This window comes from Spodoptera frugiperda, chromosome 14 (genome assembly GCF_023101765.2).
Source record: "Spodoptera frugiperda isolate SF20-4 chromosome 14, AGI-APGP_CSIRO_Sfru_2.0, whole genome shotgun sequence".
Lineage (NCBI taxonomy): Eukaryota > Metazoa > Arthropoda > Insecta > Lepidoptera > Noctuidae > Spodoptera > Spodoptera frugiperda.
In genome coordinates this window covers 9,448,576-9,473,186 of record NC_064225.1, presented here as the reverse complement: position 1 = coordinate 9,473,186, position 24,611 = coordinate 9,448,576, and the positions used below count along the sequence as shown (strand labels likewise).

The 24,611-nt window shown below is 36.2% G+C and overlaps 1 protein-coding gene across 7 annotated transcripts in view; it reads right to left on the bottom strand.

The window, feature by feature from the left end:
• Positions 1-8,369: 8,369 nt before the first annotated feature.
• The window catches only part of LOC118279393 (protein madd-4), a 409,330-nt gene continuing 393,088 nt past the window's right edge, over positions 8,370-24,611 (bottom strand). The window contains exons 19-32 of one of the 7 annotated variants that reach the window (XM_050698354.1): positions 23,810-23,891; positions 23,226-23,393; positions 22,510-22,692; positions 19,329-19,481; positions 18,624-18,805; positions 18,010-18,116; positions 16,643-16,758; positions 15,191-15,262; positions 13,983-14,233; positions 12,611-12,719; positions 11,884-12,040; positions 10,543-10,688; positions 9,080-9,251; positions 8,370-8,728 (exon numbers count right to left, since the gene is read on the bottom strand). In XM_050698354.1, coding sequence (XP_050554311.1) covers positions 8,622-8,728; positions 9,080-9,251; positions 10,543-10,688; positions 11,884-12,040; positions 12,611-12,719; positions 13,983-14,233; positions 15,191-15,262; positions 16,643-16,758; positions 18,010-18,116; positions 18,624-18,805; positions 19,329-19,481; positions 22,510-22,692; positions 23,226-23,393; positions 23,810-23,891 — 2,005 coding nt within the window. In that variant the 3' untranslated portion in view covers positions 8,370-8,621. Of the gene's footprint in view, positions 8,729-9,079; positions 9,252-10,542; positions 10,689-11,883; positions 12,041-12,610; positions 12,720-13,982; positions 14,234-15,190; positions 15,284-16,642; positions 16,759-18,009; positions 18,117-18,623; positions 18,806-19,328; positions 19,482-22,509; positions 22,693-23,225; positions 23,394-23,809; positions 23,892-24,611 lie in introns of all 7 variants that reach the window. The other 6 variants (XM_050698353.1, XM_050698351.1, XM_050698352.1 and 3 more) reach the window with 6 other exon arrangements.

Below are 24,611 nucleotides of genomic sequence, written 5' to 3'. Positions count from 1 at the left end.
GGTGTCGATCTTAGGACGAGCTGTTTTTCACACGGACAGCTTTATGTGGCTTTCTCGCGTGTCACTAGCTCCGATAATTTGTTTGTATTGGCTCCTACAGGTAGAACATCAAATGTGGTGTATAAAGAAATTCTTTAGGCTTATTGCGATGTATTTCGACGTTCGGTATGGTGGAAGTACAAAGTGTCCTGATCAACATATATGAGAAGTGGTTATTTAACTGGCATGCAACACCTTCACTTTAAAAACATACGGAAATGACTCTATTATAATAGTTTTTTATCTTCTGTTGGCGCATTAACATCTCTTGGCGAAACGGAGTTCGCGGGCACCAGCTAGTATATAATAAGATTCTTTTTTGAGGCATACTAAAGACATACTAGTTTCAAGCCATGCTAAATGCTCATACTTATGAGCAGCATCCCGCGACGCAGCACGCGGCGATAGTCACGCTGCTACTAAAATTACTCTAGCAATGCTTGAAACTCGTCAAGATCCTCGTCAAATAATTACGTATGCCGAAAAACAATAATGAATATAGATTCTCATTTATAAATTCCTAAGTGGAACACAAACGCGTATGAAAAATATACAGTAGCCTTAGTACGAGTTGGTTTTACGTTTAAAGTAATCGAAACAAGAGCACATTCAGGGCTCTGATTGGCCAGTTCGAATAGACCAACTAATCAGAGTACCGAACTCGCTCTCGTAAATCGAACTCATACTAAGGGTACAGAGCGTACTACTTTTTAAAGGACCGCCAACGGACTTTTTTCCAATTCAAGTGTCTAGTGGGGCGCTGATTATTTCATCATCATCAGGTAACCTGTCTTTCCCCCTAGTTTCTGATACACACTAGATTCCGATACACTGGACACCGCCCCTCATCAAGCCACTATTCCAACCATACATTCACTAACCTATTACGATCTACTCGAATAACCAAACTCGATAAACTCGCCCCAAAACTGAAACTCGATAAACTCGATTGTAAGCTATAACAATGTTTGTCGCAACTTTGGCTTATTTGCATGTGTGACAACCCTGGAATGTCATTACTGGTCATATTATAATTTCATTGTACTGGCTTTGGATTATACGTGACCAGTTATTTCGTATTTCCAGAACGTGGGCAATAGCGAGCTTTCCTATAGTGGACTATTTAAAGGCTGGTAACGTACCTACATATGTGTAAGGCCTCTGGTGTTGGCAATTCCATTCTGGGGGCCTACTCTAATTCAACGAAAAAAAAGTTTCGTCCGAAACTTCGCAAATTTCGTACTACAATTCCATTTATTGCGAACTTTCGTGAACAAAAATAAACGAATGAAATGAAGATATATATAGAAAACGTTATTTTAAGTAATTTCATCAGTAAATCAATAAAACCTACGGCCGAAGATTAAACAAACTTTCGCATTCGAGAACCGGAGTAGCCCTACTGGTCTCTGGTGTTGGTTGGTCTCTATTGGTGACGATAATGCTTAAGCAATTTTTACTTGATCTGTAAGCTGGTTTGTCCAATACCTATCTCATGAAAAAGTAGTTTTTACCCACGGTCTTGTTCAATGTGTACTTCGCCGTATTCCGAAATATATGTAGGTACAAGTAAGCTTTCAGGAGGATTGTATTAAATAACTGCAAAGAGGTAAGAAACTAACGGAACGGAACATTCATAAATGAAGAAATGTGTTTTTATCGGGGCTGGAAATTGAACGCACTATTGTCAGCTGCATTGCATCCATTTGAGGACCTAAGAAAATTAAGTGCTGAGTGTGAGTTATTTTTACGTTAATGCGATCGAACCGTTACCGCATTTGTCCTCTGATTGACTGATTAACATGCAGCTGGCCAATCAGAGTGCCGAAATCCATAAAAATGACGATCGTCTGAACATAAAACAACGTCGTATTTTGGACAAACCAATCAATACTTAACCTTTCTAACACGTCTCTCTAACGAACATGAGAGAAAAAACAGCACAAAACTGAATGAAACCGTCCATTTCCAATAAGCTGACTAACTCATTTACCTCGATACCCAAAAACAAATAGGTGCAATTTCACAAAACCTTTGTGTGAACATTTTGTTCTATCTATACAATCACTATGCAATACGCAATCAGCCCGGATTCATTAGTCCAATCAGCGTTAGCGCAGCGATGCGCGCAGCACAGCCAGCCAATCAGAGGAGTTATGGTCGTGACGTCAGGGGACACTGCAGCGTTTGAAAGGGGACGCCTGTATGATTTGAATTTGGAGAATTCAGTTAAAGATGGCCGCGGGTTAGCTCTCGTTCGCTTGTTAGTGTTTGAAAGATGTTTTAGTAATACGAGAAAATTTCGTATTGTGTATTTTCGTTTTGTATATTTAAGATCAGAATAATATTTATTATACAAGTATATACGATTTTATAAAGATCTAACATGTGCCCGCAGCTTTCCTCGCATTAAGAAGTATTATTATTAATGAAATTTATCAAAATCCTTTCTTAAGGGATGCCTATGTCATAGTAGCTTTATGCATGCAAAGTCTCAGCCCGATCTGTCCAGCGGTTTGGGCTGTGCGTTGATAGATCACTATGTCAGTCAGTCAGTCACCTTTGAGTTATATATATTTAGATATTCCACCACCTCAAATACCTTTGAACCGAAATTTCTAATAGATTTGAATTTAGAATTGTGCATGGCAATAGATACATGATACTCTTAACATAACTGGTGAGCACATTGAAAGTGCCTACCTTTTCATAACTTTTCGGGGATAAAAAGGTGTGTTGTTTTATTATGGCTAGATACTTAAACTACAGTGAATAAAAATATCCAATAATACTTTACCTTATTCAGGAATTGAATTCGAGACTAAAACAAATGAGTAACACATTGTCATTCCATCTAAAGCAAAACATTTTTTCATACATATAAACCGCCTCGTTGGTCGAATGATCATAAGTGCGACTGCCGGACAAAGGGTCTCGAGTCCGATTCAAGGGTCGGGCAAAGTAATAAAGTAATGCTGGTTTTTTTTTTCAGTTTTTCGAAAATCTCTGTGGAAGCATGGAGCCTGGAATTGTGCCCAGTATATGGCAATAGGCGCACCCCCTATTACATGGGACTTATCACACAAAATAATGGTGAAAAGTGGGTATACATTGTATAGCGGCATTACATGTCGTAAGGTGCACCTCTGCTTACCACTTCGGGGATAAAAGGCGTGACATTGTGAGAGTATAAAAATATAAGGGTAAAAATAAAACTCAAGTTTGAGTAACTTAATCATATAATATATTTTTTATTTGAAAATTCTTGGTACAATGTACAATTTGGACTTATTCTCTGAAGACTTATAAATAAAATTATTACATTGTTCATTATTAGTAGAGATAGGTAATGTTAAGTAGAAACGTTTTATAAGTACGCAAGAACATAAAGGTATATTCACATAATATTGTCTACTTTGACAAAATATCAAAACTATAATATTAAAAATTAATAAACAATTTATTACGCCAGCCTTCGAGTTCACAGAGCTGTGCCCTTAGTATGAGTTTGTTTTACGTTGACCGAGATCGAAACGACGGCGTGTTCGGCGCTCTGATTGGCCGGTGCGAATGAACCAACCAATCAGAGCGCCAAATACGCTTTCGTTTCAATAAGGTAGAATTTATAGGCAATTATTTTGTTTTATAGATGTCATTGTCTCACAAAATATACTAAACTGTTTGAAATTTAAAACAATAATTAATATTATGGTTTTAAAATAATGCCAAAGTAGACAACACACATCAGATATTAAACATTAAATAAGTACGGTCAGCGTTAAAAGAACAAAAACACTTTAATTATTTCTTAAAATGGCAGTATTTGATTGATATGAAGTATTTTATACGAACTTGTATAAATATAAGGGAATCAAATTAATTATTTTAATTACATTGTATAATAAAAATAGTAGAAGTAAGTTTAAGTGTTCGTTAATACAAAATTGCGTACTTAAACTAAAGAAAAGGTATAATTGTCTTAGAGAATTTGTGAGCCTTTTTATAACCTAATTTACTAATGGGTTTTTATTGCTGTGCTAATAGTTTTATTTATACCTCTCACTCATGTTAACGACGAATGTGCCTTTCCATTCCGAAATTACATAAGATACATTTTATGTTTTCATTTATTTAGTTATTTATCTATACTGTTTGAATAGTTTTATTTATATCTCTCACTCATGTTAACGACGAATATGCGTTTTCATTCCGAAATAACAGAAGATAAATTTTATGCTATAATTTATTTAGTTATTTATCTATACTGTTTTAAAAAATATGTTAAATTATGATAACGCTTTTAAATTTAAATTATATTCCGAAGATAGTTTTATTAGTACAATTCTGATTCTAAAGTCTTGCAATAAAAACCCACTAGTAAACAATGCATTATACTTTGGAACAACGTTTGCATAGCTATAATATAGTATCAATTATATACAAATTGGGTAATGCCACTAACAATTGACGATAAATTGTTTATCTAAACATAATTATATACTTCGCATTACATAATACTGCACCGTATTTACTAAAAACGTTGGTAATATACGTCTTGGTTCCCTTCAAGGGGCTGAGCAGGAAGGTAAACTAGTTTTGCCTCCATGTTTCTCATTATTTAAGCTATCCTTTTATAAAGTAACGAAATGAATCTATAACTTTTTTTACTAAAACCCAATTCACGAAAGGGCTCAATAACAATTTTTTTATGCAATCGCATACTTATTTACATATTTTTTTTTTAAATGTATAAGCGAATCGTATTGCTTTTTAATTTTCATCTGAAATGAATTTCCTACATTATTTTTATATGTCCAATATACATACACTTTTAATTACTTATAAACATAATATTTATTTATTTATCCTAAGTAAGTGAAGAAAAATACATAAATATAAAAAGAAAAATAAAACAGCACTTGATTTTTAGCACGACTGTACTTTGATTGATCTTTTTTTTTAATTCTTTTGGCAATTCACGCTAAATATTTTTTTTTTACTAAATTTTTATTCGATTAAACTTATCAATTTTGTGCTTTATCATATTTTATAGGAGCCAAGCGTAGCGTAAAGTGCTCGATAATGTTATAATATAATATTAGTTATAATTTCATAATATAATATGTAATATATATTTACAATATTTGTATAATATAGTACAAAACATTTTTTTCTAAATATTTTGTTCGCTACTTACATAATCAATTCGAGGGCTATATTCTTTGAAATAATTTACATTTTCTTTTATAAATATTCCATAATATATCGACCATAAAGTCAGCTGTGCTCCACGACTAGATCTATCGTGCTTACAATTAGCCTTTCCTCACACTCACTTGTAATTCTATCTGTCACAAACGAAATAGGATCGAGTTGTCTCAAGATTTTTCGACAAAATGTCAAGTGGTCCTTAGAAAAAAATATAGAAAGGATTATTGAAGCGAAAGGGAGCGTGTTAGGGTCCCTTTAACACAAGTCACGCAGAAAATTTAGTTATGACCGAAACGGAACTGCGTTGCGCGTGAATCGGTTCATTAGTCGATCATTGCCGATTTTGACAGGGATCGGTACTTTGTAAATTTAACTACAGGGTCGAACGTAAAATGCTCAACGTTCGAAGTACTTCAAGAAATGTTATGTTAAAGTCTTGTACCGTTAGTATGAGTTTGTTTGAGAGCGCGTTCGGCGCTTAGATTGGTTGGTTCGAATAAACCGGCCAATCAGAGTATCGAACACGTTCTCGTTTCTGATTACTTTAAACGTAAAGCGAACTTGTACTAAGGTTTACAGGTCTTGATTTTGTTAATTAAGATATATTTATTTTTCATTACAGAAATTGTGTCAGTACAGAAAAAACAACCTTGACCTATAAAACATAAGATGGCATTTTGTATGCCGTCTCAATTGATTACAATTGAAAAGCGTTCTTCAATATTGAATTTGAAGACGTTTTTGTATTTCGTCGTGTATTGAAAAAACCACTTTAAGATGACGACATAAGTTCGAAAATGTTTTAAAATGTTACATTTGCTCGTCAGTTGTCAATAGATTTTTTTTATTAAATTAATTAGGTAGTAAGGCTTACTCACGTTACTGCTCGATCAGTTTCAAGCTACACCGGAGCCCGTAATCATGAGCAGTATATCGCGTCAGTTGTTAAAACCTATAAACCTAATTAATATAATAAATAACACAACAGTTATAAAATAACAGGTTTCGTTATAATTTCATAACACATAATAAGGATTCATGTATTGATTAATTTTTTTTTCACAATTATATTAAAACAATTTGTATACATAATATATTTTTTATTTCAAGATAGAATTACATTTATAATCTGTTATTAAAACTAATTCAATTTTCTTTACGTCACTTCACAACTTGACTGTCCTTTAAAAAAGTTCGTTTTGAATTTCACTAGAGGGCGTTCGATTCTGAATGTCAGACGGGTTTGATTCGTTCATTCATTCATTCGTTCGTTCGAAATTTCAATTTTATAAGATGTTTTTTTTTTCGTCGTAGTTTTTTAAGAATTTGCACACAAAAATGTAACCGTTGCTTTGATTTTCGTTTGAAATTGGAACGTTTACGCCTCATTAGTGTGTGTGTATGTTTTTAGTGTTATAATACATGACCGAATACCTCGATATGTCTCAACTACAACTACTGAGCAAGTGCTCTTGGTTTCAATAATGGTTGACTATGATATGTTTTCGGTTTTATGAAAATGTAGTATGTGCCAATAAAATTATGTTATCGGCTTACTCAGAACTATTCGAGGAACTCGACTAGTTTCAAGCCATGCTAGAGGCTTAAATTTATGACCAGTACACGACGCGACGATTTCGCGCTGCTACTAGTCGAGTTCCTCGTCAAACAGTTATGTGAATAAGCCAATAACTAATAATCAATTTAGTATCTCACAAAAGCTATAATATAGGTATGTACTTATTGTTTCTATATATCTTTCCAGCTACCTAAAAGTGAGACGTGTACGATGTAATAGATTGTATGATACTGTATATACTCTAAAACCTCTACCTACCCCTTTATGGAATACCAAACCTTATGAAAACCCTCGCAACCTCATGTAGCACTTACGTGTGTGCCTACCCAGCGAGCCAGTTAATATCAACCTTAATAATTAATGATTAAAGTTTCACTTCACTCCCGCTCCGAAATCGATCAATATTATGTATGTACTAGCTATGTATGTATAGGTATATATAAGTGGGTACCGGTCGACTATTTTAACTGTAGTTTTAGTTACTCATTAGTTTTAGACCCTTTATTCTACAAAGGTAGAGATCAAAAGTAATATTTTTATAACGTAAAACCCACTTTTTCTCTTTAGTTATGAGATCCATGTGGAGGAGACTGGCAGACACAAAAGTGACATTTCATAAATATATGGTTTAATTGGAATAAATGAGATTATAAGATCACGCTTAATTTTATTAATAAAATTCAAAGTCAAAACATTTATTTTCAAAGTATTGTACCAATTTTTTAAGAGAGGAAAATTATCTAACGTCTTCTCCCGCCTTAGACGAGGCGAAAGAGAGTGTCTCAGACTCTTACTGATTAAAAACTACCCTGTTCCTGCTCCTGCTCTTCGAGCCGGAGCCCCGGTAAACCCGCTAGGTAGTCCGCAGCTCCGGACAAAGTATCATATAGCCTACTCAAACATGAAGGTAGTTAAAATCGATCAATATATAGGCATCTATGTGCTCAAATATACTCGATAGTTTTCGCCCAGTAGAATCGGTCATTCCCCAACACTGCGTTAAATTTTCAATAGGGGTGTGATGGGAATCGAGGTATTTTGGTGTATCGTGCATAGTTGAGTAGCTTTTGTTGAGGTACTGTATGATGATGTTATGTTTCTTGAATATTGTAAGTTGGTGGATAACTTGAGTTTAAAATTGTGATCGTTTAGTGTCGTTAGATCCGACTAAGGGACGACATAACTACACATTTACACATACACATCTTCGCTTCGCCGTCCTGGCAGTAAGCGGGTTGGTGGCCAAACGCAGACTTATCAACGTTTAAAAAAAACTAACAGAGAATGCGTCAGCGCTCTCGATAAACTTCAACTTTTTAAACTCCAATCTCCAAAGTACCTGCCGAGCGTGGAGCTGGTAAACTTTCCTATGTAGATACGAAAGAGTCAAGTTTCAGTACCCTTCGTGTGAGTTTTCTTTGCGTTTGAAATCGAGAGCGCGTTCGATGCTCTGATTGGCTGGCGCGAATGGACCAACCAATCAGAGCGCCAAACGACATCGTTTCGTTTTCGTTCAACGTACTAAACAAACTCATACTGAAAGTACCTAACATTTGACTTTCCAAAAGACTGATCAAAAATCTGTTAACTGCAACGATGTTAAAAGAGTTATTACAACAGATTTTATCAAAAACAATATATTTTGTGTGCAAAAAACCAAAAAACAAACTCACAAAACTACATTTTTAAACTGACCTCTCAATTGAAATTGGAAATCGCAACCGCCATTCAGAATCGAAGACCGTTATATTCAAATATTCAAATGATTGTGTTCTAAACGGCAATCATTGGCTCAATCGGAGCATGTTTTGCAGCATTGCTCCCTGTACCGTTTGAGAGCGCACATGTTCATCGCTCTAACGTTTTCGCAGAAACGGGAGCTGTCCCGACATATGCCATCTGTGGATGTAATATTTTCGTTAGTAAAACAAGAAATAAGTTTTCTGAAAAGATTGGGTTTTAGAGTAAAGTATTGCAGAAAATAGTGCTTATCGTCGTACTCACAGACATTTAATAATTAGGTACTTAAGTTATTCCTTAGTAACGATTTTGTATCGGGAAAACAATAATTGCTATTGACTGGGTTTAGATACCATTAAATGACTCTGAGTATTTCTAAATTTTTAAGTAAATCTGTGAACAATACAAACGCTTCAAAATTATCAATTTCACATTAATCAGATGCATGTTAATTTTCATAGGGGGAATATTTTTTCTTTTTATCTTAAGAGAGTAACTTCTTTCAAATACCTTTATTAACACAGGCATGTACGTGGCAAGGCCGAGTGACCCCCGGGCGGGGTAGTCCCTCGCACGCGGCGGCCGCACTCCTCTCTTTCCCCCGCCGACGGGCGCCCACAGCTCGCCACACGCAGCGGAGCGCGCGGTGCTGCCTACCGACGGAGGAACACGCACCTACACACTGAGGAACGTTTTGTGGGTTAGATGTGGGTTGTTGCGGAGTTTAGATGATGATTAACACGTTGACTGTCCGTGCATTACATGTAATGCAATTTTGATCTGGCTGTGACGTCCGTGCATTATATTTAATGCATTAGTCAGTGGCAATTGAACTGCGTTTACTGCACTGGACGTGTGAGCTAGAACTTTATTTTTCTAGAGACGTATGAACAGACTTGACAAAAATAAAACTTTCCTCCCATCGAAAATTGTTATTTTTTTAATCAGTAGAACATTTTAAGTATCCTCATTGGATGTACCACTAGATTATCCAAAATAGATGGGACAGTCAACGTGTAGTACCTTTGTCGTATGATAATTAAGTCTTTGACTGCCAATAGAAAACCGTTGAAGGCAAATCCTCCTCTAACGTCGGTCACCGGTGACCACCACGGCGTTCAATGTGTTAAATATCTATTTAGTCCATCAGTTCGGTAATCTATAATTTTGTCGCATGAGAAAATAATACATAGATAAAACGAATCAAAGATTATTCAGCTGTTGACGTCTTCTGGCTGTTGATTATGATAATGATGAAAGATTATTATGATTGTTACTACAATTCACATCATATATTATTTAATTGACGTACCTATAACTCATTTTTCATTTGAAATGTATAAATGTTATTGGCCCCAGCCACAAATGAAGCAATTCCTTTTACGGTCGGTGGCTTCTCGAAAATACTAATTTAATAGAGCTTCGTAAAATGAACGCATAAAGCGATGTTATTGCTGAATTTTATGTATTTAATACTAGCACTGAAGCATCGCGGACGGAATCTGATTTTAGGGCGACTATACCATTTTACGAGTCGGTTATAATACGAGGATTTGATACAAATTGTATAGATACATTAGGAATTGATGCTACCTATTAAAAACTATGTAGCTAATATAGGCACATAGTTTGATTTGTGTTTTGTTGTGTGAGTGAGGTTACCGGAGGCACCCAATCCCCGATTCCTCAACAAGCCTTAAATTCTTAGCTCCCAAAAGGAAGGTAATGCCTCTGGTGTTTCGGGTGTCCATTAGCGGCGACAATTGCTTACCATCAGGTGATCCAAAAATATGAGGAAAAGGTAGGAGAAATATTTCAATAGAAACAAAACATTGTGAACTTCTTAGACAAAAGGTTTACGTTCTAACTGATCAATAGGACACGCTGAGAATCCTAGACAAAGGCTTTTTAAACGAAATAGAAGTTATATGGTCAGCAAATGATACAAAATACAGTCTAATGGTTCTTCTCACCTTACTCCAGGGCCCAACAGCCCAGGTGGCCTTACACAGGCTGGTGTCTCTCTTCATCTTCTCCGGTCTACTGACGGAGTCACACGCAGTCTCCTGCAGCGTACTGCCGTTCACAGCCACGCATTCCACGCGTCGGCGAATTATGGCTAGAGGAAAATGGTATCGATATAAGTGACTGTGAAATGTTACAAATTCTCTAAGGGATACTTAGAAATAAGGACGGAGGTAAATAAAAGGATCAAAGTGTAAGGGTGTTTTTCCACCAGAGATGCGTTTTGCTTCCACCAACCATATTCATTGGTACACTTAGTATACTGGTGGAAATGGACTCAGCTAAGCTATGATTTTTATAAGGAAAGATGCGTGTTATGGATGGGTTCCATCCTATCAATACATTGCATACTCGAGCCGCGCATCTCTCTCGCACAGCTAGCTTAGTATCAGTTTAATAATATGGTAGAACAATGTTTTTTTGTATAAAATTTAATTTTTATTGCCAGCGTCATTGATCAAGATGAACTATTAATGTTTTAAAAATTCTTAGTACCCATTAAGTCTAAACTGTGCCCATATTAAGCAAATAGACCAATATTTATAACATCGGAGTTTCGGAGTCAACTTATAATTAGGCAAGAGATTTGCGAGATGTTTTATAAATACATTTAGGTAATGTAGATCTTATGTAACGGTTTTAAGTTCTTAATTACTTTAACGAGAATTAAATTATGATAGAATATACGGGAATACTTAAAAACTAATATACTGGCTCTAACAATTACTTCAGAAACCGCTTGAGACGTAACAATACCCTAGTCTAAAAATAAATTGTTTTGATTTATTACTGAATTCCGTGGAATTTATCCCTGAAGGAAACAAGGCACGTGCTTAGGCTTCACATGTCTAAGTTTTTAAATAAATCTTGGGTAAAACCTTTTTTGTGTTAGCCAGGGATATGCCATATGCTAGGACTGAAAAGGGTAATTTTAGGCCAATTCCGACATACGATCTGCCTTTAGTTTTACATTATAATACAATACGTCAACGTTACTTTACGTTTAATGAAGATGTTAGGAAATATAAAATGCCTACCATTGAGTACTAATTTGATAAATCAATTCGTCGGAAAGTTATATTGCATATTGGATATTTCTATTACTTTTACTTTATTCTACACTATGAACAATATTGCTAATATTGCTATTAATTTCGTCAATTTATTGAATAAACCATAGAAAACAATTAACAGCGGTCTTTTGGTCTTTCAATAGTCTTCTCTGGTCTTTTCGGACGTCTTTTCTAGTCTTCTCTTTCTACAATACTCTTAACTTATAGACAACTCACCAGCTCCACTGCTAAGACACTTGGGCGCGGACCAGGGCGCCGTCCTCCACTCCGCACACGTGTCCCCCGCACACTCACGGACCACGGTCGGTGGAGTACCACCCCGGGACAGACATTCTTCTGTCTCCACTGTGGTAGTGCTGTTGTCCTTTTTGTGCTGTTTTGGAAGAAAAGTAACTAAGTACTGGTAAGTATTTATGGTTGGTTAAAAAAAATGCATTTGAAAAGCTGAAGGTTGATCACCGCCTTCAGTAATGATGCTACCATAAGAAGAAGAATAGCCTAAGTGTAGTTGTAACTTAAAGGTGCTATTTTAGCTTAAAATGGGGAAAATATTTTAAATCAAGTACTAGACTTAGGCCTTTGTAATGATATTAGATGTAACATCCTTAACAAGATAATGAATGGAGTTTATTAACTCCGTAATAGATTTATTTTGCAACTAGCTACTTCCGCGCGGTTGCACCCGCTCTGCTTGGCTCTTATTGGTCATAGCGTGATGTTTTATAGCCTATAGCCCTCCTCTATAATGCTCTATCCAACACAAAAATAATTATTCAAATCGGGCCAGTAGTTGCCGATATAAGCGCGTTCAAACAAACTATTCAGCTTTGTAATATTAATAAATATAGATTACAATCTGCTGTTTACATAATAAGTTTTCAAAAGTTGGTTAGACAATCCATTGATTTTTATACAAAGATAAATATCAAATAAACCCACATACCTGGCAAACAGCTCCTCTGATCTGGTGACCAGTTTGGCTGCAGAGGGCACTGCATGGAGACCAGTCAGTAGTCATCCAGACATACTCGTGGGCGTCTGGAGCTTCCAACCTAGGGAGACAAATTGTAGTTTCATCAGAGAGCATCTACTAACTTGGTGATCCAAGGTCATGGACGATTCAAAGAGTATAACAAACACACACATATTTTAAACCAAAGGGATTAACGCTTCCAATCTAGGGAGACAATTTGTAGTATCATTAGAGGTTTACTAGAGGTGATCTAAAGTCATGGACGAATCATAGAGTATAACAAACACACACATTTGGACCAAAGGGCCTAACGCACCACTAACTCCTTTTGTTAAAGGTTACAGGCTTGAGGTGTCTACAGATTGTGCTACATGCCATTGTCGTATCATCATTCGTCTGGTCGTGCGTCTGTATTTTAAAGTAACTCAGAAGGAAGCCAGTCATTCATGTCCCTGGGACGCGCCGGACTTCAGTGTTCCGGTGTTGTTATGGTTGTATCTACTGTAGATCCTGGTGCACAGGAGTTGCAGCGCTACGGGAGGTTGTGATGGACTTACAATAATATCACATTTCACTGTTTACGTTATCAATTTCGTATTACTTATTAAAAGATCAAATTCATCAAAAGTGTTTTTATTCCACTTCTGAGAACCTTTTAACGTCAATATTCATATCTGAATATGTTTGTTAATAAGTCCTTCGTGGAAATGAAATTAGGCATTTCAATCAGTAGAGTTTGTAATGCTAATTTGCCTTGGTAATAGCATAGACGAATAGATAGAATTTGTCACCACTCCTATTGTTCCTGCAGCTGTTCTTTAGGCTATATTTCACCGAGACAACACGGTGTCCGTAAGCTAACCTATACGGACATCAGAGTTCCTACACCACAATGCAACATTTCATGGATCTCACATCATAGATATCCCACCCACTCGCACGAAGCGCTTCGCTTTAAGCTTCCTTGTGCGAACTGCTAGGGAGTGGAACTCCTTGCCGGAGTCTGTGTTTCTTGATGGGTATAACCTGGGTGAAAACCTACAAAACCCGAGTGAATAGGTTGCTTATGGGCTTATGGGCAGACGTGCTCCATCGTAGGCCCCATCATCACTTACCACCAGGTGAGATAGCGGCCAAATGTCGACCCATCAAATGTAAAAAAAATAAAATGCGTCTGAGCTGGTCGCGTCGTCAGATTGTTTGCTCAATTAAGCGGACACCAGGCGAGTAACTCTTTATACACATTTTGTTAGTAGCGGTGACCAGTCGCGCCACCGTGGTGTCCCGGTGAAATATAGCCCTAAGGGCAGACTAAAGACCCTCCACTTTCCAATAAACCTACCTGTGTTCCGTAGTAGTCTCTTCAGAAGACTCTTTGAGATTCTCAACAGGAACATCTCTTAAAACGTTTCTATTATAATCCTCATTGACAATAATGATGTCGGAATCATCATCTTCTGGGAACACCATCTGTTTGTCTTCCAAGTTGAAGAAATGTGACTTCGTTGGTACTCCATAGTTCTGGTACATGATGATAGAGTCCACAGTCCTTTGTCCCCTGGAGTTTCCTAGGCCCTGGAAATTCCAAAACATCTGAACATATCAATTATACTTGTCCTAAATTGCCTAGTTAAAGAGTAGACCAAAAAAGTAAAAATTGTGATATTATTTGAAGTCTGCTGTGTGTGAATGCCAAACAATCTAAAGAAAAGTATTAAAAAAAGGAGTGTTTTGTTCAAGTTAAATAAAGAAAAATTTAATCAAAGCATTCAAAAATTATTTAATGAATTAGGTGAATTACAAAAATGATCCTACGTCCAACTACATTTAAAAAAGGTAATGAATAAGTCCTCAATAACCACTAAGCTAGCTAAATAATTACTAAAGCATTAAATGCAGAAATATCAAGTACTGGGTTTTTACTAGGTGATACGCCAAACACTTTCAATAGAAATTATTTGCAACCAAATGACCCTATATTATGACCGTTACTGCAGATATTATGAGAAAATAATAAGAACATTTATTTGTAAAGATCAGGTACATAATAATTGTGGTCATTTGGTTGCAAACATCTCTCAATCTTATTAATAGTCTAATGTTATTAATCTAGCAGCAACCCTGAATTACCTCCAACTAAAAAAAAAGTAAATCAAAATCACCAGAAAAACGAAATATTCGATGGTTGAAAGACACAGAAGATTTACAGCAGAAGATTTTTTTCTGATACCTATTAATCATTTATATACATATTCGGAATTACCGAATGTTTTGCCATTGAATGGCGTATATAACTCAATACCGCAAAAAATGTCTCTTAGATCATTTTTGGGCAAATACTCAAACGTCACTCAATTTTAAGACGCTCTCAAGAATAGTTCTGTCTCTACAAATTCTTTATAAAAGACAGAGATAGAACGATATTTAAGTACAACTTAAAATTGAGTAGCGTTTCAGTATTCGGGCTTTAGCCTCTCAACCGTCGAGATGAATCCAACCAACATGCAACTCATGCCACCAGTTCTACCCTCTGTACTGGGAACTTCTCACCTGGAGTTGCATGACAATGTAATGCAGGCAGGGGAGAACCCTAGACGCACTGCTCCGTTTGGGGGGGAGCATCTGCGAGGAGACAGCACTCTTCTTCAATACATAGTCCAAGCGGCGTGCGAGCAAGGTTTGTTAGGTTAAGCTTCTGTATGTTTGGTTGATAAATTGTCTTTTTGGGGTAACATTTTCTTTATAGTCTACTATGATTGTACTTAGTCGTATTGATTCTTTTGAATATTGTATAAAAAAAATTGGGTGTCTGCTGATGACGCATATTTTGTCACCCGTTCTTTTTCTGACGAAATGTTTTTTTGGAATCTCAAACTAGACTAGATATTTGACCGCGATCTCACCTGATGGTAAGTGACGATGCGGTCGAAGATGGAACATGCCTGGCTATGAACGATGTCGTAAAAAGCGACGTGAACATGGCAATGCTTAGGGTTTTTTAAATAGTCAACTTTAATTACAGTTTTTGTTTGAAGAAAATTTAAGGATATTGCTGTTCATGTAAAACCACTATTCCAAATGAAATAACACAAAGACCATTTTAATTTTCATACATTTTTGACTTTTTGTAACAATTTATTTTAGATACACATTTTTGGCACAAACATTACTTTAGTCTTAATAAATCTGTTTGTTTCTAAAAGCAAAGAATCCTTCTTCCTCGTCCAAAGATTACCCAAAAACAGAGCCACTAAAATTATGATTGACAAAATAATACCGCCCTAAAGACAGATCTCCAGACATGTAATACTAAACCTAATGGCTCAGGTAACAAAGTGTATTATACAAAAGCTATGAAAGATGATTATGACAAATTTATGCGTACGATAAGTGAGTCTTTGCAACAACATCATCAAGATGTAGCCATTTTATGTCGGACATAAAATCGGTTGTAAATTTTATTATAGTCATTATGCTGCTGAGTATAAGTGCTATATTATCGGTTCCTGATTATAAATGAGTAGATTTTGGGGTGTGTGTCGTTAAGGGTGGTTTTTGGCTTGTTACAAGGAAAAATATGTTTAATGATTTAGTGGCTTTGGTTGATTTTTGAGTGTAAAGTAATCTTGGTTTGATATTGTTTTTAAATTTTGATGAAATTAGTCTTTGTTTGGTTTTTTAGACATTCATAGATTTTTTTAAATTTTGGACTTTGTTGTTTAGTTTCTATGGTCGATATTTCTACTACAGGTTTATTATAGGCGATATTATATTTTATCTGATTGAATATTCTAACAAAATCTTCAAAAAGCCAGTTATAATAATTACCTACGACAATATAATTTCCTATGTTTAATTCAAGTAGTATTTCTACCTAAACATTTACCATGTATATAAAAATATTTCAGACAATTTATCAACACCATACATTATTACAATGAATTATACATATAACGTAGTATATATTTAATATATTATATAAGTATATAATAATGTCCTTACCTCGTGTTCGTCGTACAAGTCTCTCTCTCGCTCTTGTGAGTTGAAGCTGGGCGACGCCTTGGTGCTCGTTGTCGCTGTGTTCCCGTAGAGAGCGTCGCGGACTTTGTCTATTTTTCCTATAGATATAAATGTAATTATTATGTGAATTGTTAGATGAAATATGAAAATGACTTAGCATTTTTATGATAGGTATATTGAGGTTTGGATAAGTAGCAGAGGTGTAGCTTCTTTTTTCAATGATTTCTCCCGTCTTGGGTGAAGCGAGAGAGAGAGTGTTAGACTTTTAGTAACTAAAAACCACTCCGTTCCTACTCCTATTTTTCGAGCCGGGGCACCAGTAAAACCGCTCGGTAGTCCGCGGCTCCGAATGTAGAGTCGTATCTGCAGTATAAATTATATGGGGCCTCTGGGGTGAGGGTGAGCAAAAAAAAACTACCCAATTTTTTTTAATTTCAGTAATTATAAAAGTCCAAATATGTCCATGCGTTTAAAAGTTGGCAGAAGCTTTAGAAAAATAAATACCATCGGTAAGTCCCTCTTTGAGGCTTGAGAGACAAGCCGGAAAAGTCATTCGATGATCTTCCCCCACCAAAAAACTATGTTTAGTAAAATCAGTATCCTCAATTTAAATAGCAGTTATTATAGACTAAGTACAAACAGAATCGTTACCGAAAATTAGCTAAACACATTTAGGAGGAAAATTAAAAACGTTTTGCACCGAAAATAACAAGAAACAAATTAAGAAATAGAACAATATTTTTAAAATGAAGGAGCTTTAAAAACTCAAAATGTACCGCCGAGAAATTAAGAGGGAAAATTTCGAAATTTATCTAGTGTTTGCACTGCACTCGTCTACCAAGCGTCGGATCTTCATTCATTTGGTGCAACATTTGTAATTTGTCTTAAATTCTGCAATGTTTTGGTCAAAATTATATTTTAAAAGAATCACTTGAGGATTTTTCGGTCTTTAATTAAGTATTGTAATTTGTAAGTAAATGCTATTGAAGAAGGTATTTTTAAGTGTGGGAGAGCCATGCTTCGGAGTGATGTGATGTGACCACGGCCTCACAGAAAACCGACGTGAATGTGTTTTGTTATGTGAGTGAGGTTACCGGGTGGAGGCCCAATTACCTTATTAATTAGAAATTATAAGGTCAGGTTTCGTCACGATGTTTTCCTTCACCGTTTGTCAGTAGTGTCTAAATAATCTTAGAAAGTACATATAACTCCGAAAAAGTCACATTGGTACCGTACCTGTTTTTAGTAGGTTTGGAACCCGCACTCTCATGCATGAGAAGCGTCCGTCTTAAACCTCCAGACTTCCACGACATTAGTGGGGTCTAGTAGGGGTATACTACATAACTTACCTTTCTGCCTATTCTTATAATTCTTCCTGGAGTCCCCCGGCCGCTGTTCGTGTGACTGGTCATCCGATGTGCCTCCGATCATAGCTCGGTAGCGCCCGTCCGCCCGGCTGTTGTTATTGGAAAATTATTGAAATTGTATCTTTATTTGGTTGAATAGAGACCAATTTTGTATACATAGGATAGTGAAGAAGAGATACGGAGTATATTTTATGACTACGTGCGACACATGACTCTTGTGACACTTCATTTAACAATGCTTGTAATATCACTAGTGACACTAGTTTAGAAACTTGATAGTGAAGGGTTATATATAATTTTGCATTCTAATGCTGATTTTATCATTACTTACTTAAAGTGTTAGTAATGATCACAATGTGCACATAATGTTTTAACGTTATAGTAAAATAGTATTAAGAAGTTTCATAAATATAAGCCCCCGCGTAGCTTGAAACTAGTCGAGATACCTCGTCAAACAGAAGCGTGACTACGCCATTATACATAATTAACTTAATAAATTATTTAATTTCTTTTAAAATTAATTTCAAAATATGTATTTTTCAATTATGACTTTATCATTACTTTAAAGCTTTAAACAATTATCTCCTAAACCTTACCTATCCGACAACGGCGACGACGGTTCATCCAATGCCTTATGCCTCTCGATCTCCTCGCTGGATGGAAACTCCCCAGGTCTCGGCTTCACCAGCAGTGTCAGGTTGGCACTGGACCTGCCAGCTACGCAGGTGTACACTCCATGGTCGCGGAGAGACAGGGAGTTGATTCGAAGAGCACCCTGCTTAGAAAACAAATATGTTATATTTTGTGTTTATTGTGAAGCTTCTTGTACTCTTAGCTTTGTAAAAGCAAGACTTTCGTATATTTTTCAATATTGATTTGTTTTTAAACTCTTGTTAATGCATGCGTCGGCACGAATGGTCTGGCTCGATCGGAGTGATACCATAGAAAGCCGACGTTTAGCAACGGTTGTGTTGTGTGAGTGAGGATACCGGAGGCCCAACTCTCTTGCCAATCTTCCCAATTCTCGAACAACAACATTTCGATTCCTAATTCCTAAAAGGTCAGCAATTCATTAGTAACGCCACTGGTGTTTCGTTGTCTGTTATTGCTTATCATCAGTTGATCCGTCTGCTCGTTTACCGGCTTATACAAATTAAAAAATATATTAGGAAAAAATAGGACAAATATTTCTGTAGAAACAAAACATTCTTAATTCTTTAAGCCACAGGTTTACGTTCCAACTGTCCAATAGGACACACTAAGGAATCAAGACAAATACCTTTTAAAAAAAATCCACGTACCTTTCTAGAAATCTTATACTTCTTCGACTTGCTAATGATCTGATGGTCCTTGGCCCACTGTATCTTGGTCCTATTGTACCCTTTCACGGGACATTTGATTTTCACTTGCGTCCCGTAGAATATTGTCGCTGATCCGCCCACCTTTACCGTCACCTGAGTGAAATGTAATAACTTGTAGTATTGTATAGTGTGTGGTTGAAATCCCAGATGTATTTCAGTAAGGTATTGTGTGTCTTTAGAATAGTGGTTATTGTAATATAGCTGATTATTATGTATAGTGTTAGAATCTTTAGAAATTGGGTCATTGTGCTACTTGATATTATTAGAATCATTGTTAATAGGTTTATTGTGGTTTACCTACATACGTATTAATTAGTAATTAATATGACGCCTGTCTCCCATGGAGGTAGAGACTATGGAACGCCAATTATTGTGGTATACATACTACCATATACGTATACCATGGTCAGTCAAAACTTTTTAAAGTCGGTAGTTTTTTCTTATGCCGACGATGATGACGTACAAAACTTTATTTTTTTTAACGTTTCCCTACACTAGGATTTTCTCCTGTATTGTGGTTGTCTTTACAAACATACAATTGCACATGCATATGACACTCAGACCCGAAACAACAATTTGTGGATCACACAAAGAGTTGTTCCGTGCGGGAATCGCACCCGCTACACGTTGCACGGCAGCCAGTTGTCTTACCACCGTGCCAACTTTGCAGTCGATACTAACAATATGATACAAACCACTTTATAATAGCAGTTTTAATTTTGTCATTTTGTCTTTATCTTTAAACTCCTCTTTCTGTATAAATATATCCCATCAAAAACATCCTGTAAAAAACCCAAGTCTCGCAGCTCAGTCTTTCTACCGTCAAAAGTTGTGAGATCCATGTAATACCAAGTCGGTTAATCTATTTAGTGTCTACTTGAAGGACCTTCTGTCTTAAGTTATTACATAAGTTATTATCATGCCAATATTAAAAATATTTAACGTTTTAAACAAATAGATCGACTTGGACATCGCTTGATTTGATTATTAGTATGTATCACACTACACAGCCGACAGCGACCAGGAACGAGAGTTTCAATCGCGTGAGGCGCGAGAGACTAAAGAATCTAATATAATATTGTAATATTCATTTTGTTTTCATGCGATGTCCAAGTCGATCTATTTGTTTAAAACGTTAAATATTTTTAATATTGGCATGATAATAACTTATGTAATAACTTAAGACAGAAGGTCCTTCAAGTAGACACTAAATAGATTAACCGACTTGGTATTACATGGATCTCACAACTTTTGACGGTAGAAAGACTGAGCTGCGAGACTTGGGTTTTTTACAGGAGGTTTTTGATGGGATCTCACTTCTTGTTGTAGAGCCTTTCTTTTTGATACCATCTACTTCTAACGAATTTTGTTAAAGGTCTTATGATATTTTCTTATTTTTATATGTAGTCTTCCTCTTTTTCTTTTCCGGTACTACTTCTTGAGCTTCAGCCACAGTTTTTCTCAAAGCCCACTCCCTGTCTCTATGGGCTTTTCTCGGAGGCTTTTATGTCTCAATTTTTGACAAGTCTGGACGGTAAATACTTCTTAATCTGTTGTATTCACAAATTGATGATTCCTGCGCTTTAATACTTCCAAAGTCGACATTAATGAGATGTAAACCGCCCAGACTTGTAACTCTCGAAAGTGCCACGTAAGCTTGACCGGATGTGAACACTGCAGAACCTATATCCATCAGCGCATTACTTCACTACACCTATTAAATTTATAACCACCACCAACCACCAACTGCATAAATAACTTTGTAATCCCATATATGGGAGCGCGGCAGTGCCCCCGCCAAGTCGAGCAAAAAAAGCGGCACGGCCGTACCATCCTTTTCTCGAAGCAATTCGGGCCTTTTTCGACCCCCTATAATTCGGTTGTGGATAAAGCAAGAAACCTGAATCTTCAGTAACTAATCCGGCATTGTATAAACACGGAATATTTAAAATTTCAGTCAATTTGAACCAGTAGTTTAAGAATGACAACTTGTTAAAGTTTCTAAATTTTGTCACTCACTGACTCACCGATCATCAAAAGTCCAAGGCACTTCTAGCAGACTTAGAAGCTTCATATTTGGAATAGATATAGAGTTTAGTGTCTTAATCATGGGAAAACTTAAATATTTTGTAATTTCGGTCCAGTTTTCCAAATACACCAACTGCATCAATAACTTTGTAATCCCATATAAATATATGGGATTACAAAGTTATTTATGCAGTTGGTGGTTGGTGGTGGTTATAAATTGAATAGGTGTAGATAGGTACCTACCATATGAGGCAAGGGAGGGGGTATAGGGTGGGTAAGGGTGTGTTTAGCCCATGAAACTGAACAACATTATTACTTGTAAAATTTACGTCCAGACTTGTCAAAAATTGAGACATCAAAGCCTCCGAGAAAAGCCCATAGAGACAGGGAGTGGGCTTTGAGAAAAACTGTGGCTGAAGCTCAAGAAGTAGTACCGGAAAAGAAAAAGAGGAAGACTACATATAAAAATAAGAAAATATCATAAGACCTTTAACAAAATTCGTTAGAAGTAGATGGTATCAAAAAGAAAGGCTCTACAAAAAGAAGTGAGATCCCATCAAAAACATCCTGTAAAAAACCCAAGTCTCGCAGCTCAGTCTTTCTACCGTCAAAAGTTGTGAGATCCATGTAATACCAAGTCGGTTAATCTATTTAGTGTCTACTTGAAGGACCTTCTGTCTTAAGTTATTACATAAGTTATTATCATGCCAATATTAAAAATATTTAACGTTTTAAACAAATAGATCGACTTGGACATCGCATGAAAACAAAATGAATATTACAATATTATATTAGATTCTTTAGTCTCTCGCGCCTCACGCGATTGAAACTCTCGTTCCTGTTGGTCGCTGGCCCGTCGTGCTGTGTAGTGTGATACATACTAATAATCAAATCAAGCGATTTTCATTTTTAAATATTTGTGTTTACCTGTGGATAGCGTTGTGGGTTACATTATGACCACAACAAGTCATTGTTATATTAGTTGTAAGATTTTATAATGTAACTGTTTGCTGTTCCTCAAAATGAAAAATAAAAATAAAATAAAAATAAAGATATATACTTTCTTTTTCTTCTTTTGACGGTCATAACTTACCTTTTTCTTCTTCGGATCATGTTGTATATACGAGGAATTGGCGAGCGATATCTCTGGAGACGCGGTGTCCAGGAGACAGGGTCTGGAGTTGCAGGACTTGGTGGCGGCTGGGCGTGGGGAGCTGCAGAGTGAAGCAGGACGCTCCACCACGTGGGACTGCGCCATTATTTGTTTACACTCCACCTGGGGTCAATGAGAAGTTCTGAATGTTATTCCTAAATATTTATAGGGTCATTTATTTATTTAAATGGTATAGGTACCAACAGCTTCTGTATAAAGGTTATTTAAGTACAGTAAGAAAATACATATAAATCAGTTTTGAGCTTATACAGTCGCCAATTAAAGGGTCACCAACGAGTTGTGGTAATAAGTGATAACTTAAGACTAAAAGAAGTAAGCTTAATTTTTAGAAATAGACTATATAAGAATCATGACTATCTTCGTTTAATGGTAATGATAATGAGGATAGTCAGCTTAGCTCTGTTTTAGTTCGATTGGAGTAATTAGCAAACTAGACTGGCATTAGCAAATTTTCTATTGGCCATGGCCTAACTATGTCATTGATAAAAATTATAATTTCGAACTCCCAGATACTTTAAAAACAATAATGTCTTTTTCCGCATTAAACTAAAACTTAGTATATAACACAATGCCACTATAAAACCAACTCAAAAGTAAATCTTACTTATTAAGATCTACTTTTCACCACCACTTACATCTCTCTGCTTTAACCCCCCGCCGCAAGTCTTGGAGCATTTGGACCACTCGCCGGTGTGCCACCTGACGGGGCAGTCGAGCACGTTGCAGTACTGCCGGTCCGGTGGGGGCGGTTGTGGACACATGCTGTTCGGGACCACCACTGTGTTGGTACCACCGCGAGTCACCTGGTTGTGATGGTAAAATTAGATTAATTGCCGTACTTAGTACTTAAACCATTCCTTAGTGACGAGTTTTTTCCGAAAACAATAGCTAAGGACTGGGTTAAGTAACAATGATTTTGAGTATGGGGGTAAGAGACAAATAAAAATGATGACACGAAAATATTAATAAAACGGTATTTTTCATATCGAGCAAATATTGAGTTGAAAATAAAGCATTATCGAGTAGTTGGGTACGTTTTTCTGTCTAGAAGTGATGTAATTTAACTCATGTTGTGCCAAATAATTTTGCCAAGAAAAAAAATACGTATCTAATGCTTTAAAATAATCTATAAGGACATTAAAATAAAATAATCTACTACTACTACTAAACTAATCAAACATACAATCGAAACACCATACCAAAACGTAACAGATCTCACCTCATGTATACAAGTGACCTCTCTCGTCTGAATCCCGATGCCGCACGACTTGGTGCATTGTGAGAATTCAGTGTAGTTCCACCTACAAAGCACACAGAGGATTAGTAAGCCGACTGTAGTCCGGTTGCGTTGCTTTGTGTCACTTTGTACCACCGTGTGCGTTGACGGGTTATGTACGTATTGTTGTACCTGCGTAGTGTGCTACTAGTGTGTTCTATGTTATCTGATGTGAGGAGTGATTTGGATGGATTGTGAATGGGTGTTAGTGGAAATTGTAGATTGTTGTTATAGGTTTTTTGAGATGTTGTAAGTTTGATAGGGTTGAACTAAAGGATTTGAAGTATTTTGTGAGTATATGCTGTTTTCGAAGTTCATTGGTGAAGAAGGGTTTAGAATAGTGCTTAGTGTTTTGTAATATATGCACCCGCAACTACATGGGCTCTTAAAGCAACGTCACGCCTTTTATCCCCGAAGGGGTAGGCAGAGGTACACCTGCACATTACTGTACAATGCACATCTACTTTTCACCATTTGTGTTAATGACCCATGTAATAGGGAGTGAGTCTATTACTATATACTGAGCACAATTCCAGACTCCGAGCTACTACTGAGAATTTTTTGAAAAACTGTAAAAAGCCCAGTTATTTCTTGTCCAGAAAAATAAATGCAATGATTTGTTTTATTATGAGAAATTTTTACTTTTTTCTTTCCTTTATGATTCAACTCACTAGGTAATTCGATTTTTGTAAATATTGTCCATAATAATATTTCAACCTATTAGTAATAATACCTCTATTCACAC